Source organism: Euphorbia lathyris, chromosome 1 (genome assembly GCF_963576675.1).
Source record: "Euphorbia lathyris chromosome 1, ddEupLath1.1, whole genome shotgun sequence".
NCBI lineage: Eukaryota > Viridiplantae > Streptophyta > Magnoliopsida > Malpighiales > Euphorbiaceae > Euphorbia > Euphorbia lathyris.
This window is the reverse complement of record NC_088910.1, coordinates 30,947,591-30,970,685: the sequence shown is the minus strand read 5'-3', so window position 1 is coordinate 30,970,685 and position 23,095 is coordinate 30,947,591. Positions and strand designations below refer to the sequence as shown.

At 35.4% G+C, this 23,095-nt stretch overlaps 1 protein-coding gene across 6 annotated transcripts; it reads left to right on the top strand.

The window, feature by feature from the left end:
* The first annotated feature begins 675 nt into the window (after positions 1-675).
* On the top strand, positions 676-22,430 carry LOC136226791 (structural maintenance of chromosomes protein 6B-like). Of its 6 annotated transcripts, none has more exons than XR_010687868.1 (30): positions 676-989; positions 1,247-1,352; positions 1,701-1,834; positions 2,088-2,186; positions 5,030-5,085; positions 5,551-5,637; positions 5,716-6,036; positions 6,534-6,653; positions 6,983-7,117; positions 9,178-9,254; positions 9,348-9,423; positions 10,057-10,131; positions 10,313-10,417; positions 11,133-11,302; positions 11,421-11,523; positions 11,639-11,751; positions 12,378-12,582; positions 13,832-13,963; positions 14,044-14,158; positions 14,243-14,328; positions 14,503-14,598; positions 15,475-15,611; positions 15,692-15,794; positions 16,668-16,747; positions 16,883-16,961; positions 17,107-17,164; positions 17,376-17,473; positions 17,690-17,784; positions 18,013-18,125; positions 22,027-22,430. XR_010687868.1 is itself a non-coding variant. In XM_066015445.1 (29 exons), the coding sequence occupies exons 1-29, from the start codon at positions 833-835 to the stop codon at positions 18,068-18,070; spliced, it is 3,276 nt and encodes a 1,091-aa protein (XP_065871517.1). In that variant the 5' UTR covers positions 676-832; the 3' UTR covers positions 18,071-18,367. The 6 variants fall into 6 exon arrangements, 2 of the variants coding, with proteins under 2 accessions (XP_065871517.1, XP_065871539.1); XR_010687863.1 differs by having other exon boundaries at positions 22,021-22,430; XR_010687865.1 differs by lacking the exon at positions 22,027-22,430 and adding an exon at positions 18,462-18,739.
* The last annotated feature ends 665 nt before the right edge of the window (positions 22,431-23,095 follow it).

The following is a 23,095-nucleotide window of genomic DNA, read 5'->3' as shown; positions in this document are numbered from 1 at the left end:
TACAGTTGGAGGTTGACACATGAACTCTCAAGATTCAACCAATTTTTAGTTCTTTTGGATTTATTTACGTAAAAAAGTTTCAAACAAACTACTATTCACTTAGATTTATCTAAAATATGGCTCTTTACTCAATACTTATGATTTATTATTTTGACTATTTAAAACATTAGCCTTTATCACTTTCACTATTATTTGGTAGTGTATATTCTCTCATCTGAATAGTTTTTTTAAATTTATATGTATTGAGTTTTTATTAGATAGACTAAAATTTTAACAAAAAATTTTAATTTATACTCTATATTGGTTAATATTTCATCAATTTTGATAGACTAGAAGATAGATGTTATCAAATTTGTAGAAACTCAATTTTAAATAATTGAAGAGCAAATGTTACTAAATAACAAGATGATGGATAATTTTTTTTTGGTGAGTACAAGATGATGGATAATACCTATTAGGGTTAGTAACATTTTGAATAAGTAAAAGCGTAAATCGTGATTTAAGCCTTTTAAACAAAAATAGACGGCGGGTTTTTGGGCTTTGTCAAGGCCCATTGTTTATTTAGTAGAAATCGACAGCTGACAAGGCTTACGTAATCGTAAGTAGGAACGGGCACTCGTAAGCCTATGTCACAGGGTATAATTTCTTTCCCGCCACAATGACACTATCAGAGAAACACTCCTCCACTTCTTGCTCTTGGCGCCTCAGTTCTTTGCTCTAGGCTATAACTTATAACCAAATATCATTCCTTTGTTTGTATTTTATTTCTTTCTCTTCAACTTTTAGGGGGCGTAACGGAAGAAAGGCAGCGTATCCTCCGCCGGGTAATGCCATGGCCGATCCTAGGGTTTCCGTCAATTACAACTCTGACTCATCACGATCCGGGGCGGGGATCATTACGAGGATTCGGTTAGAGAATTTCATGTGCCATAGCAATCTCGAAATCGAGCTATGTCCCTGGGTTAATTTCATCACCGGTCAAAATGGGAGTACGTTCACTGTCCTTTCTATACTGGATCATTGATTCGAGTGTATACGTCTAAATGATTAATTTAATTAGAATTTTGGAATTCTAGGTGAACTATTTTTAAATCGTCGAAGTTCTGTAGTTTTAAGTTTGGTCTTTGGCGTCTTCTATTTTTGCTTGTTGTGGCGCATATTGGTGGAATATCTGCTGGTTTTGCGAATTTGGGAGGTAATGATGAAGTGAACGAGTAAACAGTGGGGTTTTTTCTGACTTTTTCAGGCGGTAAAAGTGCAATACTGACTGCTTTGTGTGTCGCTTTTGGATGCCGAGCTAAAGGGACACAGAGGGCATCGACGCTGAAGGATTTTATCAAAACTGGTTGCAGGTTTTTGTTCTTTGCATCTCTTTATTATTTTTGTTTCCTAGAATAGGGAGTTGGTAAACTGCTCTCTTAAGTTGCAATGGGTCTATTTCTAATAAGGTTCTTCTGATTAATAAAAAGGCAGAGAAGTTGAATAACTTAACAGCCCAAGCTGTTGGCAATCTTATTTTTTGTGTGTGTGTTTTCAAGGCATTATTTTTAGATTTCTCTCTGCTTTTGAACTCATGAAGACATGCTTGGTTTCCAGCCATGTCCCTTTTAATTTTTTTATATTGAAATAATCATTTCCTTTTTCTTTTAATCATATAGGATTCTTCTGTTCATCACATTTATTTGAAATATATTTTGCAGTTACGCTGTTGTTGAAGTAGAAGTGAAAAATGATGGGCATGATCCTTTTAAGCCAGAAACTTATGGTGATGCAATAACTATAGAACGCAAAATTAGTCATTCTACAAGCTCCACCATCCTAAAGGATTTCCAAGGTCTGAATAACTTTCTGGTAACAAATATGTAATTTGTTTTAGGACTTGACTTGTGATGCTGGTCGCACATGTAAATGCAGAAATTTTCTAATTGTTTTAGATGCTATTAGATATAAAGCTACTTCGCTGTTTATCAATTTGCCTTTTACTCCAACACATTCACCAATAGAATCATACTTGATGGATGTTAGGTTTAGCTATCCTCTGATTACGTTCACGGGCAGTTAAATTTTTCTGATTATGATACTGATAGGTGAAGAAGCAACTTTGCAGAACATGTTGCTTGGATTTAACAAAAGAGTTCGACAACCAATAAATCTTGGCATCTGGGAGTTTAGAGCCCTTTTGGAAGGTTGATTGACTTGCCTTTTGAAGATTTCATATGCTAGAGCTTGAAAATGACTTAAGTATTTGACCAGCAGCTATGACATCTTAGACAATGTCGTATATTGAAATTATATAAAAACAAATTTTCAATATATGGGAATAGGATTTTGCCTAATGTAAGAAATCTAGGCAATAAGAGATACTTCTCAAAGGTGTTACTGAGCAAGAAAGCTAATGATGCAACAATGCAATCCTTCATATATATGAGGTAGGATTCTACTTTTGGGGTGAGGATAAACTTTAACGTTTATTATGGAGTTATGTGAGTTCTTACATCTCTTATGACTATATTCTATTGTAAAATCTATATTTTGATGTGTTCACTCGCAGAGTTTTCAGCCAAACTTCTCTTGATGCTAAATTTCATTCACAACAACAACAAAAGCTTAATCCTGAAATGATTCGGGGTTGGCTAACATGAACCGTCATACGAAATTGTGAAATCAAGTCATGTCAGCGACATAAATTCTCTCCCTCCACTCCATCTTGTCATATTTTCCTCAATCCCCAATAAACTCATATCACTCTCAATCACCCTCTTCCAAGTTTGCTTAGGCCTTCCCCTACCCCTCACCATTGAATCCTTTTGCCACTCTTCAATCCTTCTAATCGGTGCATCAAGTGCTCTTTGTCTTACATGGCCAAACCACCTTAATCGATTTTTCCTCATTTTATTCACAATAGATGTAACCCATACTTTCGTCCTAATTATTTCATTCCTCATCCGATCCTTTCTCGTATGGCCACACATCCATCGCAACATACACATCTCCGCCACCGACATCTTATGAATGTGACAGTGTTTCACTACCCAACATTCCGTACCATATAACAATGCAGGTCTAATTGCGTGCTGTACAATTTTCTCTTCAATCTATCAAGCGTTGCTGAGATTGCAAAGGAAACCCGTAGCACTCTTTCACTTCAACTAACTAGATTTAATCATATGAGCAACATCTCCATTTGTTTGAATAATAAACCCTAAATAACAGAAGCAATCCGAGCCCTAGACAACCCTCCCATCCAGGGTGATTGTACCTGCCTCCCTACTTCTGTCGCCGCTAAACTTATACTCCAAATATTCCGTCTTACTTCTGCTCAACTTAAAGCCTCTAGATTCCAAAGTTTGTCTCCACAATTCCAACTTACTCTCCACGCCTTCTTTCGTCTCATCAACCAACCCAATATCATCTGCAAACAACATGCACCATGGTATACCATCTTGAAGTGAACTCATTAATTCGTCCATAATGACGGTAAAAAGGAATGAGCTAAATGCGGAACCTTGATGCACTCCCATCGTAATAGGAAACTCTTCAGTCTTTCCAACACGCACGTTGCGCACGCTCATGCACGCTCCCTTATGCATGTCCTTTATGATGTCAATATACTTCCGCGAAATGACTTTCCTTATTAAAGCCTACCAAAATACTTCCCTTGGTACCTTATCATATGCCTTCTCCAAGTTGATGAAAACCATATGCAAATCTTTCTTCTTATTCCGATAGTGCTCCATTAATTGTCTCATTAGATGAATGACCTCCATAGTTGATTTTCCGAGATCTTCACACTTCTCCTTAGCCTTTGTTTGATCACTCGCTCCCGAAGTTTCATAGTGTGACTCATTATTTTGATTCCTCGATAGTTGGCACAATCTTGGACATCGCCTTTGTTCTTATACAAAGGGATTAGAGTACTTTTAATGGCATCTTATTGCTTCTTCAAATCTTATTGAAGAAAGTCGTCAACCATTCAATTCCTCTCTCTCCCTAACATCTCCAAATCTCAATAGGGATGCTATCAGGTCCTACTGCTTTCTTTAATCCCACCTTTTTTAATGCCATTTTGACTTCACCCTTTTGAATTCTCCGCATCCATTCACGATTTACCATATGGTGAGGGATACTTATATCTCCAACATCTTGTCAGCGATCTCCATTAAATAAGTTATCAAAATAGGACCTCCATCGTTCCTATATCCTTATCTCCAAAGAGGACTCTTTGGTCCACATCCTTCACACATTTAACTTTTCCGATGTCTCGCGTCTTCCTATCTATCATACGTGCAATTCTATATATGTCTCTTTCCCTTCCTTATCCAATCTTTATGATTCACCTTTGCTCTGGCATCTCGTATGACCTTCTTTGCTTCCCTTTTAGCCTCTTTATACTTTTCGTAGTTCTCATCACTCCTACTTTTCCCCAATATTTTATAGTATTCTCGCTTATTCTTTATTGCTTGTCACACTTCTTCGGTCCACCAAGATGTGTCATGCTACCTTTAGATTCCCTTAGAACTTCCTTCACTACTTCCTTTGTATTATGCTCCATTTTAGTCCACACCGAGTCTATATCTAAATCCATGTTACAAGACCAAATATCTTTTGCGGTCATCTTATCCACAAATTTTTGTTGGTTCTCCCCTTGCAGTTTCCACCACTTAATGTTAGTCTCTATTCATTGTCTTAAAACAGAAAATTTGGAAACTGACTATAAAAAGTATACTATTTCTATTACTACCGAAGAACATAATTTTGAAGTTGGATAATCCTATATTCTTCAAACAGATATTACTGCTCCAATTTTAATCCTAGTTTGTAGCTCGTATTAGTTGATGAGGTATTTGTAGCCTGTGTAGTCATTCCGTGTGGATTCTTTTCTAAATTCAATATATGAAAGTGAACTTAAAATTCATGCAAAGTTTCTTTAAATTTAGTTTTTAGCTCAGTTTCCTGGTATCGCTGGCCTGCTTCGTGATTGATGTGAGCTGCTTCATTCACTTGTTCTTTAACACTGAGACGTTGGCAGGTAGAAAGGTTGCTAGTCGAAGAGAAGAACTTCAAGAGCTCATTGAACATTTCAATGTGAGTGTTTGTTTGCTTACTACTGCTTCTTGCTTTTCTAGAAAATTTAAATTATCTTCGTATCAATTTTACATAGTATTTCAGTTACTTTTCTAAAAGGGTCCTTTGAATGGTCATGGAAAATTTAACTTCGCTGAAGCAAAGTTAAGTTCCTTTAGTCCACTCATCATTGTTCTTGATGATGATCAACTTGATGTTCTAAAATGATCAGAAAGAAATCGAAGCCTATGCATGTAAGGCTAAACTTTTTGATTTTGTTAAACCTAGAAGTGTTCTAGAGATACATTCTTTTTTTTAGTTGATTAGTATAGGTTGAAGTTCTCCATAATTTCTCTACATTCTTATGTTAAATGAACTGATTTTTTTTTTTTTTTTTGATGAATCTTCAGTTAATACCCTTTTTATCTTTTACTGCTTTTGTTGCTGTAATGGGGTCTTCAATTCCTTCAATTGAATAATCTACAGATTGATGTTGAGAATCCTTGTGTTATAATGAGTCAAGACAAAAGCAGAGAGTTTTTGCATTCTGGGAATGACAAAGATAAGTTCAAGGTAACTTCACCCTTATGTGCTTATGTGATCTAAAAAGGAGGAACAATATGGTCATTAAATTTATGTGTTGTTGCTCAGTTCTTTTTCAAGGCAACGCTTCTTCAAAAAGTTGGGGATCTCTTACAAAACATCAATGAACAATTGAGGTCTACAAATGCACTTGTTGATGAATTGGAGGCTACAATTAAGCCCATAGAGAAAGAACTCAATGAGTTGCAGGCCAAGATAAAAAATTTGGAGCACCTAGAAGAAATAACTCATCGGGGTCAGCAATTAACAAAAATGCTTGCATGGTCGTGGGTTTATTGTGTAGATAAGCAACTAAAAGATCAAAGCTTGAAGATTACAAAACTTAAAGATCGTATACCGACTTGCCAAACTAAAATTGACTGGGAACTAGTAAGGAATTTTTGGCAGCATTCAAAATTTCTAGGCACAAATTCTGTTTGCCTGAATTGCTTATAAATGTTGACTTTATTTTATTTGAATAAGTGCAATGAAGTGATTTTTTGACTGGAAATCTTTATATTTTATATAAATGTATATATATATATTTTTTCTAATTTTCTCTCTTTCCTTTTCTTGTTGCACTATTGAGGATTGGGTTTTTCATCTTTCAGCATTTGGTTTTGAAGTTTTATTGAATTTGATGTTCCTGAAAGTTATCAGCTTTTAGTTGCACAGCCTGTGTGTGCTGGACTGGAGTAGATCACGCATGCTTCAGTACTCTTTATCTGCTTTCTCTCTGTCCTTAACCCCAACTATTTAACATTTTGCATATCAACATTGTGCTACAGATTTCCTCTAATTTGTGTATATATTGTATGATATCTATAATTTTCTTTTCTTTTGTGAAGATCTAATCTATAGGAAGTACTAAACTTATTTATTCGCAGAGCAAGATGGAGTCACTTGCGGACCTCTTCACAAAGAAGAAGGCCCAAGTTGCACACATGATGCACAAGACATCAGAAGTGAGGAAAAGGCAGGGTGAATTGCAGCATTCTATTTCTATGGTATGTGGAAACTTGGTTCTTTATTTCTTTGAGGTGGCAAGGGACTGGCTCATAATTGAAAATTTCATTGGATGCATATGTTCAATTTATTTTCTGTTTGTCCCCTTCACTTCTACTTGTGCATGTAGTAAGGGAACAAATGGAAGTAAACAACTCAATGTTTGTCAGTTACAGTAGAATAGAAATGTTGAATTGAATCATTACAAAGTGAAATTTTAGTCTTTCAAGTCTTAGAAGAATAATTAATCTTCATGCACATCTGTTGCATTCTTCAATGGTGTCCATTTATTTGTTTGTGTTCTACATATTGATGTCGAGTATCCTTTTAGGCGACAAAAAGGAAGCTTGAGATAGAAGAAGAGCTTGGTCGAGGAGCTAATTACATCCGGAAAATGGTGAGGGCTGCCAGTTTGCTTCAACAACAAGTCCAGGATATGCAAGAGCAACATGTTATTAGTACACAGGTCATACAATAGAGTTTCTTTTTGCTAACTTTCTCCATTTAAGATGTCTCATGTCTTTTCTTTTTGGAGTTTTTGATCTTTGTTGTGATCAGTAAATGAAAATTCTATAGTTTCCAATCTTTGTTCTTGCTATAGACCATGGAAATAGAGAAATCCATGGGATGCCATATAGATTAAGAGCCTACATGAATATATTTTACTTAGAGCAATACACATGTATATACAAGGTTCTCCTTCAATCAAGGAGACATTGTAGGTCCCCAGCAGCCTACAACAGTCCTATAACAGCCTAAGCATGCTTTAGTTGACTTAGGCATGCTTACATTTGTTACATTGAGTTATTATGTAACAGTTCTTTTGGTATTAACTTAATTTTTTCTTTTTAATTAGTTACTTTGAACAATTGTGTTTCTTTTGTTATTTCTTGCGACTTAAAAACTGTTATTTTGACCTGATAATATTTGAAAGAGTAGCAAGCACGAGGTACCATATCTATAGTAACCCTCCTATGATCTTGATATGTTGTCGATGTAATTTTGATTGGCGACTGCTAACAAAAATCATATTGCTTTAGCAATTTTGGGTTTCTTAGAATGCTAGTTGTTCATTCCTCAATTCATCCGCGTCATGCTTTAGTGTATGAAGTTCTTTTGTATGCTTTCTTGTTCCATTAGTTACTATTTTTATTGTTTTGATTTTTGTGAGCTTATGGTGGTTTGCAAAGGGATATTGTTTTTTAGTTTTATATTTAATATTTTTTGTTCTTCAACTCAAGAGGATGCTATAATGTTTGTTATAAACCATGTAATACACTAAGGAATACATGGGCTACCATGTAGAGTAAGAGCCTACATTAATATTTATTAACTTGTTACAATACACACATATATAAGCTACACAAGGAAACACAGCTGTAATAGGGAGACCCATTCTGTTACAGCTGTAACAGTATGGGTCTCAGTCCATAACAGCCTTGCACACTTTAACAATGTTGAATGCGGAAAATAGGAAATTAAAGTAAGGAACTTGTCAAGGAATCAATTGAACCAAAAGGTTAAGCTAATAGTTAAGGCACAAGAATAAATTTTATTATTGTTATCTTCGACACACCCCTCACGCCCCCTGGGCTTGAAGTGTGTACAACAAAGGCCCACCTTACTATGTGTTGAAGTTCCACAAATAAATGGGGCTGCCAGGATTCGAACCTTTGGCCACTTGATCTAAGAAAATAGCTTTTATTATTATCTCGAACAGAACTAATAGCAGTGCGAGGAGGAACATGATGCACTGTGTTCACTGAAATACCTCTGTTATGATAGGATATTAAAAAGCACACGAGTTGCTTCCATGAAGTGGATGATATGAAGAGAGTTACCTATTATCAAGGGTTTTATTTAAATTTCTCAATAAGAGAATGTTCAATGAGGGGGTGGTGAATGGTATATCTATACTATATTCGATGGACTGATAACATGAAAGATGTGCTTAGATCTTCTAGGTATAGATTTAGAGGGTTGAGAACCATAAAATTGTTATATGTGCAAATGCGACAGGCATAACTAGTACAGGGTTAATGTTATTTTGAATAAGCGGATGCCAATCAATTGTGGGTGACATGTGATATATCTTATAGGGATTATAGTCTTGGGGAAAGAAATCTGCAAAGATGTGACATGGCTCAAGAGTCTAGTGGAGGGTTGGAATGGGTGGGTGTTGATGAAAGCAAAGGTGCTGATCCAATTTGTAAATGTGATGCCAGGTGCATGTATTAGTGCGGGCAAATGTTATAGAGGACATACGGTTTGCAGGCGTACCCAACAAGTGAAGTTAAAGATGTGCTACTTTTTCAAATGCAACTATTTGAAAGTGGATCTTGCAACTAATTAACAAATTACTCTTTTGGCTAGTGAAATTGAAAAACCTTTTCATTTTATAAGCTGTAGTTTATCATTCATTGTACTGGGGAGTATTTTTTTAAATCATGAGATTTTGTGTAATAGCCAAGACTTTAATATGCATGAAGATAAGATTTTTATTCCTCTGTTATGGTTTTCTTCCAGGCTGAAGCATCTGAAATAGAGGAAAAACTAAAGGAACTTGAGTACATTGTTGCTTCTTCTAATGCTACATTATCAAGGTTACTCTTTGTAATTGTATCAATTCATTTGCCTATGTTTGTGTTCATCTAAAGTTATGATTTATTTGACCAGCAAACAAAATTATATTTCAGGTTAAAGAAAGAAGAAAATGACTTATTCGAAAGTGTGTCCAAGAGAGTGAATGAACTGGAAAAGATAACCGAGGAGGTATTTATAGATATCTAACATAATTGTTTGGAGCATGCTATTTGTTGTTTTGCTATATGGTTCATCTTTTTCTTGTTTACACTTTCTTACATTGAAGGAGAGCTAGTTTCCAATCAATACGTGTGACTACCTCTCGGCAAGATTGAGTTAAATGCCTTAATACTAAAGGTTCACATCACAGTCATAGGCATGGGATTTGTGCTTCAATACGGCATAGTTCATTGGTGTACTTGACTATAACTTTTAGTAATCATAGCCATTTTTCCTTGGTGTTTAATTTGGCGTGCTTTTATAAGCTTTTCACACTGATTGTTTGGTTTGATATTTAAGTCATTTATGGTGGCAATTTCAGTTAATTCTTAATATGGCGTTGATGAGGCTGTCGTTTTTAATGTCAATGATTATGTTTTTGTTCTCATAGGAAGCTTTGCTAAGAATAACAGCTCCCTATGAGAATTCATTGAGAAATCAATGGTTATGTTGCCAAACCTTATTTTTCCTCATAAAGAAGCTTTGTCCATGATAATAGCTTCATGTGTATACACATTATTTTACTGTTTAAAAGTTCATTTAATGTTCTTGTGTATACACATTATGATAATGGTGAAATAATCCAAAATTTTGGTTGTTCAGATTGGACGTTATAGAAAAAAAGAAAATGAAGTCAATGTAGCCATTCGCCAGCTCCGGCAACACAAATCTAACAAGGTACATGGCTCATGTGATCATGCAATATAGCTCTGTATTCTTCCTTTTTTGATAGGCATATGCAAATGGTTGATTAATTCTCTCTTTTCTTCTTCTTTGCCCTTTGTTTTCTTGTTGAGTATAGGATCTATATGCTGATGTCGAAGTCATTCCTTAACTGCAAAAACATTTCCCTTTATAGGTAACAGCCTTTGGCGGAGAGAAGGTGATTCATCTTCTACAATTAATTGAAAGATATCATCAGAGGTTCAACAAGCCACCTATAGGTCCGATTGGTGCCCATCTGGTGAGTAATGTTTAACTAATATCCATTTGCCAATGTATTAATGATGTCAAATAGATACTAATTAGGTGGAGAAGGATAAATCTGTTTGATCCCAATTAGTTCGGAATCAAAATGTTGTTGGGCTAAAAAAACATTGAGACCAGGCTTTGGAGCAATTTGTGTCTAGGAGGTTACAGGTTCAAGTTGTGTAAACCCATTGGTCTTTTAATTTGATATTTTTTTTTTAATTTATTACAAGAAAGATCAGAGCAAAGGTTGTTTGTTAAAGAGTATGTCCCTCAACATTGCAAAGTAGGGTTCTGAATTTTATTGTAATTGATAAAAACCGAGTTTTTCATCAATTCTTTTAATAAAATGAAGAAAAGGAATTTCAAGGCCAGGATAAAAACTTTATATAGAGCTTCTGTATAATGTTGAAGTATTTATGAAAGATTAACTCATTATAGTTTGGGAGTTAAATATATCAACATACACAGGTAGAGATAGATAATAACAAGTAGAAAAGCACAAGTGTCATTTTCCTGCATTTTTAACAAATTCTATTAGAAAACGTTACTCTTGTTTACAGTATGCAACTAAAGGACCCTATTTTTCTTCATAACTAATAACCATGTTTCACTATACAAGTAGTAATTTTAATAATCATGATTAGTTAACTACTGTGATGTTCTTCCAATAATTTACTGATGCACATTGGGTAATGATCTCAATGTAGGCTTTGCGTGACGATGACAGATGGGCTCTTGCTGTTGAAAATGCCCTCGGGAAGTTGCTTAATGCTTTTATTGTAACAAATCATAAGGATTCTCTCCTTTTGAGAAATTGTGCAAGAGAGGCAAGATACAATAACCTTCAAATTATCATTTACGACTTCTCACGACCAAGGTAGATGAATGATTATTATTGTTTGGTTACCAGTCACTTAAGATGGATAGCTATATTACTTTTGTAGTTTAATGATTAATCTGACTTAATATATTCCTTTTTTTACTTTTTGGCACAGGTTGAACATACCTTTTAACATGCTTCCCCAAACAAATAATCCAACTACACTTTCCACCATACAATCTGAAAATGATACTGTACTAAATGTGTTGGTGGACATGGTAATTTTACTGAACTCATCATAATAGGTTTTCTTATTTAACTTCATGTGGCTTGTTTGTATTTGGAGGTTTTTACTCCTGGATTCTCTTCATGATATATGTTTATTGGTTCTAGGGTGCAGCTGAGAGACAAGTCCTTGTAGAAGATTATGATGGAGGAAAAGCTGTTGCTTTTGATAAGAGGATCTTAAATGTGAAGGAAGTTTACACATTAGATGGCTATAAAATGTAAATTATTAATAAATTCCGTAACATCTTGCCGTGTAGAATATGTCATGGAATATAATCAACTAAAAATGCAATAGGACAAAGTTTTTTTTTTTTTTTATATATACATTTAATTATTGAGGGCGAGCCTTGGCGCAACGGTAAACGTTGTTGTCGTGTGACTGAGAGGTCACGGGTTCGAGTCTTAGGAGCGACCTCTTGCCCAAAAATTGGCAAGGGAAGGCTTGCCCCCAGTACATCCTTGTGGTGGGACCCCTCCCCGGACCCTCGCTTAAGCGGGGACGCGTAGTGCACCGGGCCGCCCTTAATACATTTAATTATTCATTTTCACCAATGATGCATGAAATGGCCAATTAAACATAATTCTAGTAACGCTATGTTGTTACAGCTATGTACAGAGTTGAGAAATTCACATGTTAGATGGATGGGAAACAAGTTGGTCTGCTAAATGGTTCAAGCTCTTGCTGTATATATGCTGGTTCAGCATGTGTTGTTTGTTCTGTTCTTGTAGATTGTAGTTCTATGTTGCTGTTTCGTTGAACTATTGAAATGAATCTCTCTCAACTCAACTCTTTGAGAGGAACACAGTTGTGGTTTTACAAGCACTTATACTGCTTTCTTCCCAGGTTTTCTCGTGGATCAGTCCAGACGGTGCTTCCTCCAAATAAGAAGCTTAGAACTGGCCGTCTGTGTAGCTCTTATGATGAGCAAATTAAGGATCTTGAACAGCAAGCATCATCTGCTGAAAGGAATTCAGAGGGATTGCGAAAAAGGAAACGAGATGTTGAATCATATATGAATGATCTTCAAGGTGAACTGAAGAATGCAAAGGTAAATGCTACATAAAGTTCTCTTATAATGTTTGGATTGATTCTGACTATTGATATTATGGTACCTAAGCGCGTGTGTCCTTGTATCACATTTTATATGTCTGCATCTTTCTGAGAAATGCTAAGATTCTAAGAAAGCTCTGAGACAATTTAGTGATCTTTATTGAATGTGCACGTCCTATGATACAGCCAGCTAATACAACCTGATATAATAGCAAATGGGTGAAGCATGCATGTGTCTAATATGCCCTCACATGGTTGATACTTGATAGTTTTATGGGTAAATAATTTATTAGTCCTCTTCTTTTTACCTAACACACTGTTTAGTCCCTGTATTTTGAAAAACACATTATAAGGTCCTTATCCTTTTGTCATTTTTTTAGATTTTTAACCGAGAAGATAGAAAATAATAGAGTAACAGGGTCATTTTGTATCACGCCATGGCTGTCCTGAAAGTTAATATATTTGGTTAAAAATCTAAGAAAAATAGACAAAAGGACCAAAGGGTTAACGGTTACAAAAGATAGAGACCTTATAACGTGTTTTCCAAGATAGGGGACTGAACAGTGTGTTACGTAAAAAAGGTAGGGACTAATAAATTATTTGCCCTAGTTTTATTCAAGTTGTTGATACACTAGAAGAAACATCATTTTTTTAATTCTTAATTTACTCTACTTGAACATGAATAATATTGAAATAATGCTTGCTTATAAAGAGGCAAAGTTATGTCCTTTGATATGTTAGATGTGAATACAAACATGGAATGCCACAAGTAACACTAGAACTTAGTGGAACTCCTAGAATATCTAATGTAGGATATAAGTTTGCCATTGCGCCTAAATATTTTTGTCTAGCTTCAGAGACAAATGGGCTTAGTTGTAAAGGTGTCCTGCTGATGTGGGACAGGATCTGCTTGAACTGCTTTACCCTTGTGGAGTCTGTTTACTGGTATTTTGAACAGGGTATGCTTTTCAATGACCCTTAGTGCCACTTTCGCTGCCTTTTTATCAAAGTGTCCATGTGGCATTCGTGTAATTTCTTGATATGGTCAAACATTAAGACTGTCTATGCAATTATCAATGAAGCCTGATTTCATTCCAACTCCATTTATCAGGCTCTTAAGATTGCCATCCAACTCTACTAATTCGTGTATATAAGATCTCCAAGTCCTTTAGGCATTTCGAATTTGATATGTGCATGCATGCCTTTACATACTTGTGTGTAAGTACTATTTCATTTGCTTCATGTAGGCAAGACGCCTGAATGCTGAGCGCGACTTATATTCTAAGGAGCTAGCAGTACGAGATATGCAGAAGTCATTTGCCACTGAAAGTAGTTCGTCAGCTGCACCAAATGCCGATGAACTGCATCAAGAAATTTCAGTTTGTTCCTTCTTCTCTGATGTTACCAGGATTTGCAACTTGTCCATTCAACTTTGGTCACAAGTCTTATTTTTCTCCAGACAATCCAAGGGCAGATTCACGAAAAGGAAAGTTTTCTGGAAAAGCTTCGAGTCAGAAGGAATGAAGTTGAGAAAGAGGCCATGGAACTGAAATTATCATTTGAAAATTTATGTGGTAGGAAATGTCTTCAGTTTTATTTGATAACTTGGATATCTACTTCTGCATTCTCTTTGACTTTATATTTGAAAAATCTTCTAGAGTCTGCAAAAGGAGACCTTAATGCCTTTGAAGAAGCAGAGGGCGAGCTAATGAAGATAGAAAAAGACTTACAAGCTGCTGAAGCGGTCACTATACTTTTCTTTGATCTCTTTTCTTGATGCTTTACTGCAATTATTTTGCCATAGCCTCTTCTCAGTGCTCAACTGCTGGGTTATTTAGTTCCTGCCTGAGCAGTTGTTCAAAGGAGAGAGAATAATTGTTTCTGCAAGCTTACAAAATCCCTCTCTTTTGTAACCCAGGAGAAGGCTCATTATGAACGTGTAATGACTAACAAGGTTCTTCCTGACATTAAAGCTGCAGAGGCACATTATCGAGAGCTTGAAGAGGAGCTTAAGGTACAGTTTGTGTGGAGCAGTGAATTTGAACAAGTTGCTCACACGCATATAATCTTTTTTCATGTTTTCATCTCATTCTGACAGTAATAAATAAGGTTTGGGTCAGCTAGGAAGGTGTAATGGCCCAAGATTTTTTAGAAAAAACAAAAAAGATAAATAAGTATTTAGTTCATGAGCTATATTAAAATACACTAGTCAAACCCTGCACTTCTAGAAATGCATGCGGACGCCCTTCAATTTTGTTCCCCCTTGTGATTTTAGGTTTATAAGTGAAGGAAAATACCAATATGCCCTTCATTTTTATTTTCAAGGATCCAAAATGAGTACTTCTCTCTCTTTGCAACAAAATATTTTCAGCCCATATTGATAAAGAGAGAAGATGAGTAGCAAAAAGAAAAAAAGATTTACTATGAATTTTAACATTTATTCCTATAAAGGCAATATTATCATTTTTCTGTATTTTAGCTAATAATGGCATAATAATGTATTATTAAACCTACGGGGACTGACTAGTATATTTCATTATTATTCAGGGAAGAAATAATTCTTTGCTCAGAAAATCTTATGCAACAAAGTCATTGAGTTAATGCAATTTACATTTAATGTTGAAGCTAAGAGTGTTTTCACCTTCTTTATGAGCCTTCTGTACCTTGCACGTCATGTCCCTATTTTTACATATTCTTAACATGAAATATTCGAAATTGAAAAACAGGCCAGCTATATAACTCCATGTAGTTATTTTTAGTCATTATATGAGAGTACTTTTGTTCTCTTTTTTCCATGGTGGGCTAAACACTAAGCATTTGAATTGAAGTCATTTCTGTAGTGTGTGGCATAAAGCTGGTTCAAATTTTTTTTATCTTTTATCGTATGCAGGAGAATCGGGGGAAGGCTTCTATCATCTGCCCTGAGACTGATGTTGAAGCTTTAGGTGGTCTTGATGGAAGAACCCCAGAGCAACTCAGTGCCCAGTTGAACAGAGTGAATCAGAGACTTCAACATGAGAGCCAACGGTATAACTATGGTCTCTTTTTGCATCATTAGAACATAGTTAAATATATTCGGAATGATATTTTTTTCAATGTTGTGGCAGGTGTTCTGAGTCAATTGACGACCTGAGAATGTTGTATGAGAAAAAACAGCGTAAAATTCTCAGAAAACAAGAAACATACAAAGGGTTCAGAGAAAAACTGAAGGTAAGTTCTATAGTGCTGGAGGTTTTATTTTATTTTGGACAGTAAATATAGTTCATATACTTCGTATAAAACATCTCCTATGAAATGTGTAATTTCATTGTAAGCCTTTACCTAATAAGGTTGGGTGTCATCCTTTTTATATCTATGTGTTGTTTCCTTATTGTTGAAGGAAAAATGTACCTTTCCTAAAATCCAAAAGGTATTTGCAATTCTTCCTTTTTATATTTATGTCTGGAGCTAATTCCACAAATGTAGGCAAATGAACGAGGCAGTTTTAAGTGCAACTGTATGCATAATTTTGTTCATTGACAATGGCCTACCTCACTATTCATTCTTGTACTTGGCGATGTCCTCGTTAATGTTGCTTTTCTAAATAGGTGCTTGATGTCCATAATATTTTTATTATTAGTACTAGTACTGAGTGTGAGAATTGTGCATAAAAAAATTAGAATGAGGAAACAAAGGATTGTAAAATGAGGAAAATATTGGAGGAAAAGAACAAGGAATGTTTCAAGAGAAGGGATTTCCATCAGCGATAATAAATAAGAAATAATGCTTGCTTTTAGGTTGGGATTCAATTGATGCATTAGGGTGATGCTTGGAGCATGGATTGGCTGGTGTCTGAGAGCCATAGCAGCTCTACGATGAATTTGTTTTATGTTGCATGTATAATGAACAATAGTCTTAACTATTTACGTGATATGCTTTTATTTTCTTAGTCTAGTTTCTCAGTTTCTTTTTTCCATCTTTTACCATTTCTTGAGTCACTGTGAATAAACACCAAAATTATGTTGTCATTTTACTTGAAGTTTGTAATTTTTTCTTGATAAGTTCCTTGTCTTCTGTCTTCTTCTCTCCATTGTGGAACTGCAGGCTTGTGAGGAGGCCCTAAATTTGCGAAGGAATAAGTTTTTGAGGAACAGCACTCTTCTAAGGCGCCAGCTAACTTGGAAGTATGTTGTTTAAATTCGCAATCAAAAACAGTTCTTATTTATTTTATTTTTAAGTATCCGAGTGGTTGACTTCTTTACTCCTTCCCAAGTTTTATCATTTGTTTTATCACTGAATCATTCGAATTTTGCAACTAGTTTTAATGGTCAATTAGGAAAGAAAGGGATTAGTGGAAGCATCAAAGTTAATTATGAAGAGAAAACCCTTGGAGTAGAGGTAAGCAACTTGTTCTTAATGGGTGTTCTTATTTTAATGTGATTGTTTAATAAGCTAACTTCTTTATGCACTCTCATTTGCTTCGGATTTTAGTGCCTTTGCTTATTAATCACTTGAATGTTACCTTGTTCTCTTATTCTTTTAGGTAAGGATGCCCCAAGATGCATCAAGCAGCACTGTTCGTGACACTAGAGGGCTTTCAGGTAGGGTAACTTCCATATGCTTGTAGATCATCTTATTCATATGCTTCTTAAAACTTAAAAATATCGTTTTATGGATAGATGCCACTGGTTGCCCATACTGTGAGCTGTAGGGAAGAGTTCTTCATTTGATTACCTGATTAATTTGGTTACCTGAAACCATTTTAGCTTGTTTTCTGGAATTTTCATCTTGTTATGGTGTCTTGTCCTTCAGGTGGTGAACGCTCATTTTCAACATTATGCTTTGCATTAGCTCTTCATGAAATGACAGAATCCCCATTTCGTGCAATGGATGAGTTTGATGTATTTATGGTACGGCATCTTTTTTTGAATTTGCATTCAGTGTTTGCTAAGTATTGTATGGCTAATCTCTTATTAACATTTTCAGGGTGTCAAAGTCCTAGTGACATGCTTTTGACTATATTCAGAGGACGCAGCCTTTTGTGTCTTTTTTTAAAATATGATGTCTTCTCCTTCCAGAGTCCCAATTTCTGATAATATGTATTGGTTTCTTTTGTGGATGTGCAGGATGCAGTTAGTCGCAAAATCAGCTTAGACACTGTGGTGGATTTTGCCTTGGAACAAGGATCCCAATGGATATTTATCACTCCTCATGATATCAGGTTTTAATGTGTGCTTGAATATATGATTTTTCCACGTTTATTATATGAAATCTTTTTCTGATGTCTCTGCTCTAGTACTAGTAAAACCACCTTCCAAATATTTGGTCCCATTTTACAATCTCCCAATGATGGAGTCTTATGATGGTCTTTTATGACTAAAATGTGACACTAGGAAAAAAGTACTTTAAATTGAGATGATAGACACTACTTTCTTTGTTCTTTATACAGTATGGTAAAACAAGGGGAAAGGATAAAGAAGCAGCAAATGGCGGCTCCTCGTTCTTGATTATAGCTGTGGTAGTCTGGTCCTGAGAATGTGCTCCGCTCATTTTGGTCAATTGGTAAGATGTTTATATATTCTGATATGATGTATATACTCTTTATTAGGTTATTATAGTTGAATCTATTTAAGTAAACTTTTAGAAGGTGAATAAACTTCACCTTTAATTGAAGTAGTTTGGCTGAGAGTCCCTATGTGCGTGTAAATGATTCTCTCTCTGCCCTAATTGTAGTGCTAACAAAGTACGAAATGCAAAATTAAGTGATAAAAATATTTCAAGCGTGGTTATGATATTTAGTTAAATTTGCAGCTGAATATACTGTTTTTTGTGTGCAACTCTGAGTTCTTGAAACTCATTTTATTTACTTTACTTTGGCGTGACGCGCACTAGGAGCAGATATACTCCGGTATGATGCTTGTACTAGAGAATTGAGGGGACTCGTATTTTAGCATGTGAGCTTCATGTATCCTGATGTGTCTAGCGCAAATAATGGCGGGTGATTTTAGTTTCTATATGGCATGTAGGTCTGCAATTTAACATGGGTGTTAAATTATTTTAAGTTGTATTCAATATGCATGTTGGCCATATGTATGAATTTAGTAAGGACTGACTGACTGATTGATTGAAAGTCAATTGTTTCCTTTGGGTACGGTAATGCTTAAATGTATGGACGATTCATAAAAGCTCGGATAAATGTGTTCAAGAATGCGGACTATTTAACAGGCTGATTCAGAACTGTTTGTATCTTCCAAGGAAGCATCGAGCGCCTATGACTCTGATTTCTTTAGTTTGCTCGAGTCAGTTACACTTGTCTTCTGCTTGGCATTTATCTTTCCCATGAGATAAATTCCAGTTACAAAGTTTCTGGGTAATGGTTTGGATTTGGGGAAAATTTAGGGAGGACTGGATCCCCCTAAGACCTCCCTGAGACTGCGCCATGTGGTCCCATTGGGGATTTTGCGTCACATTTTGCAATCTCAAAGAGGTCTTGGGAGGACCCAGTCCTCCCCAAAAAACCACCTTGGATTTGCATAATTTACACTCAATATTCTCCTTACTATCATGATGGTTCAAATCTAGACATAAAAATCAATTTTGAATAAAAGCCAATTTTGACTTTCTACTAACATGAAAGTCCTCTTATATCACTCCAATAAATGTTAATCCTCTATTATAGACTTAATGAAAATGACATCTTAACAAACTTTACAACAACAACAAAGCCTTAATCCCGAAATGATTTGGGGTCGACTAACATGAACCATCATATAAAACCGTGAACTCAAGTCATGTCAGCGACACAAATTCGCTCCCTCCACTCCGTCCTATCCACTACCATATTTTCCTCAATTCCCAGTAAACTCATATCACTCTCGATCACCCTCCTTCAAGTTTGCTTAGGTCTTCCCCTACCCCTCACCACTACATCTCTTTGCCACTCTTCGGTTCTCCTAACTGGCGCATCAAGCGTTCTATGTCTCACATGGCCAAACCACCTTAGTCGGTTTTCTCTCATTTTATTCTCAATAGATGTGACCCCTACTTTTGTCCTAATTATTTCATTACGCACCCGGTCCTTTCTCGTATGACCACACATCCATCTCAACATACGCATCTCCGCCACCGACATCTTATGGATGTGGCAGTGTTTCACTGCCCAACACTCCGTACCATATAACAATGCTGGTCTAATTGCCGCCCGGTAGAATTTTCCCTTCAATCTATTAGGCATGCCGGGATCACAAAGGAAACCCGTAGCACTCTTCCACTTCGACCAACCAGCTTTAATCCTATGAGCAACATCTCCATCTACTTCTCCATCCGTTTGGATAATAGATCCTAAATACCGGAAGCAATCTGAGGCCTGAACAACTCTCCCATCTAGGGTGATTGTCCCTGCCTCCCTACTCCTATGGCCGCTAAACTTACACTCCAAATATTCTGTCTTACTTCGACTCAACTTAAAGCCTCTAGATTCTAGAGTTTGTCTCCATAGTTCCAACTTCCTCTCCACTCCTTCTTTCGTTTCATCAACCAACACAATATCATCTGCAAACAGCATGCACCATGGTATACCATCTTGAAGTGAACTTGTTAGTTCATCCATAACGATGGCAAAAAGAAATGGGCTTAGTGCGGAACCTTGATGCACTCCAATCGTAATAGGAAACTCTTCAGTCTTCCCAACACTAGTACGTACACTCGTGCATACTCCCTCATACATGTCCTTTATTATGTCAATATATTTCCGCGAAATGACATCTTAACAAACTTTAATGAGAAATATTTGAAAAGGGTGGTTTTGTAAAAAAAAAACATGGCTTTATATGAAATGTGAATCTAGAAAACTTTAATTATTGAGATTGTCAACATTTGTTTTGAATTCTTGTCAGAACCCGAGTTCTGATGAGAAAATTTCAGAATAGAAAGAAGGAAAGAAGTAGAGAATTAGAGGAAGAAGGAAGGAACACGGATTACTGAGAATAGAAAAGAGAAGAATTTAGGAGAGAGAAAAGATAAAAGTGACTTCATCAATTCTTCGGTGAATTGTTAGTACAGTGTGTGATCTCTTATAGAAGAGAAGGCCAAAACAGTTGGTACAATTGTGATATAAGACAACTGGCACTACAATCCAAAATCCTAACAAACTCATAATAACTAGCTACTTTAGCTCATAGGATCTATTAAGGAAATAATCTAAATAACTAGAAGGAAGCAAACAGAATTATAAAAACCACTAATAGTCGTGACAGTTCTCTTGCTTTCATAATGCACTTTTATGCAAGTAAAGGAACAAGTTGAGTGATGTTTATGTCTGGTTTTGAAGTTGAGTAACCATTATATTAGTGAACAAAGTTGAGTAGTATAATGGGTAAACAATTTGTTAGTTGTTATATTTTTACTAACATATTGTTTATTGTTTTAATGATATATTATTTAGTTTTTAACTTTTTTCTATTTAGTACATTAGTTCCTCAAATATTTTGAATTGTTGAATAGAATAAAAACCGAAGATTAAATAATATAGGATAAATAATTTATTAATCTCTTTTTTACCTAACACATTGTTTAGTCCTACTTTGAAAAGAACCAAAGTGTTCGGTTAGTTAGATTAAACAATATAGGGTAAATAATTTATTAGTCTCTTTTTTACGTAACACACTGTTTATTCTGGAAGCTAAGATATGTTCGGTTAAAAATTTAAAAAAAATAGACAAAAGAACCAAAGTGTTAATATTGATAAAAGATAGAGACTTTGCAATGTATTTTTTCAAAATAGGACTAAACAATGTGTTACGTACAAAAGCGGAGACTAATAAATTATTTATCCAACAATGTAAATATGATAATTAGATATCCGTTTGGATTTCACTAAGCGTTCCAGTTGGATCCCTGTCTTGGGATGTTCATTTGTCCTCAGCTAGTTCCTATACATGACCTTTTTTAGATCCCAACATTTGCTAAATATATTTCATTTCATTTTTTTATTTGGTGAGAATTCTACTTAGGACTCGGCTAAGGAATTCTATTGTGAACCAGATGGTTCCTCATAGATGATGTCATATCAATATTTAGTGAAAGGACTCTTACTGATCTCGAATTGCAGTAAGTTTTTTTTTTTTTGATACAAGAATTGATGTATGGTGCAAAATACATCAAATTACTCCTGCTTTTTTCCCCTTAATCTCCCATCATTTGTCAATTATGCTTCTACTCTACACTATCTCATCAAAAGGTTAGATGTAGAAAATGAATTGACGATCTCAAAAAATGTATAGTTTATGAATCTGTACTGTTTCCAGGGATAAAAACTTTCATTGAAAATTAAATTGCAGCTATAATGTAAAAGAGCCAGAACCCTCCTAATGATCAATATAATGGACTTGAGAAAGTAATATGAATTTTGACGTTAGTAAAGAAAAAAGTTTCAGGGTTTTTATATTTTTTTTGGTAGGGACAGGAAAGGAAAGAGTGAAGAAAATTAGAAGGATAAGAAAAGGTAGTGACGCTCATCATCCTCTCATACCCAGCAGTCGCCAAACGATCCGCCACCCGGTTATGCTCTCTGAAGATGTGGATGAACTTTATGGAATCAAAGGAAGAACAAAACCTTCTAATTCCTTTGATGAGATTATGGCTATTTAAACAAATAGCATTTTTTTCGGAAATCATTTTGATAGGCTCAGAGTTGTCAGATTCAACAATCAGTTTTTTCAACCCAGACTCATGGCAAGTATCCCCTAAAGGTCAGCCGAAAAGGACAAGTCCAATTCAGGGTTTTTATATTTAGTTTTACGCCCATTTTTAATTATTTATATTTTAACTAATTTAACTAAATTTTTATTATACAGTTAGGCTAATTAAATAATAACAGTGCATTAATAATTATTTAATTAAATTAATTTTTGTATCGTTAAATGTGATTATTAAATTGGTGGGTCAAAGTTGGTTAAGAGGACTGTTTTTCCTTTTTTCTGCTGAGACCTTCTGAAAGTTATATAAAATTAGTGGGCAATGTTAATGGAGGAGGGTAAATTACATACGTGGTGTACAACCTTTACTCCAAATCAAACTTTGGTGTATAACTAAAATTTTATCACATTAAACCGTACGAACTTCAGGTGACCTCCCAATAAAGTGTACAACCGGTTTTTATGACCGGTCAACGCTGGTCAACTATGCCACGTCAACATTTTTCAGTGTAGAATTAAAAAAGTGGGACCCACTCTTTATGGAATTGACTAATATAACCTTATTCTTTATAAATTTACTAAAATACCCCCATCTTCTTCCTTCAATCACTCTCTCTCTACATCTTCTCTCTCACTCATCTCTCTACCATTTCTTTACCCGTATAGTTTGAGAAAGAAAAATTATACTATTCCTAATGTATTCATACTTCCTAAAGTACCCCACTATTTTCTGCTCACCAAAACTCTCTCCATCCTATCTCTCTATAATTCTTTTACACAACCACCGACCTCTTCCCACCACCTCCGGCGTCCTGTGCTAGAACGGCTGCAAACCCA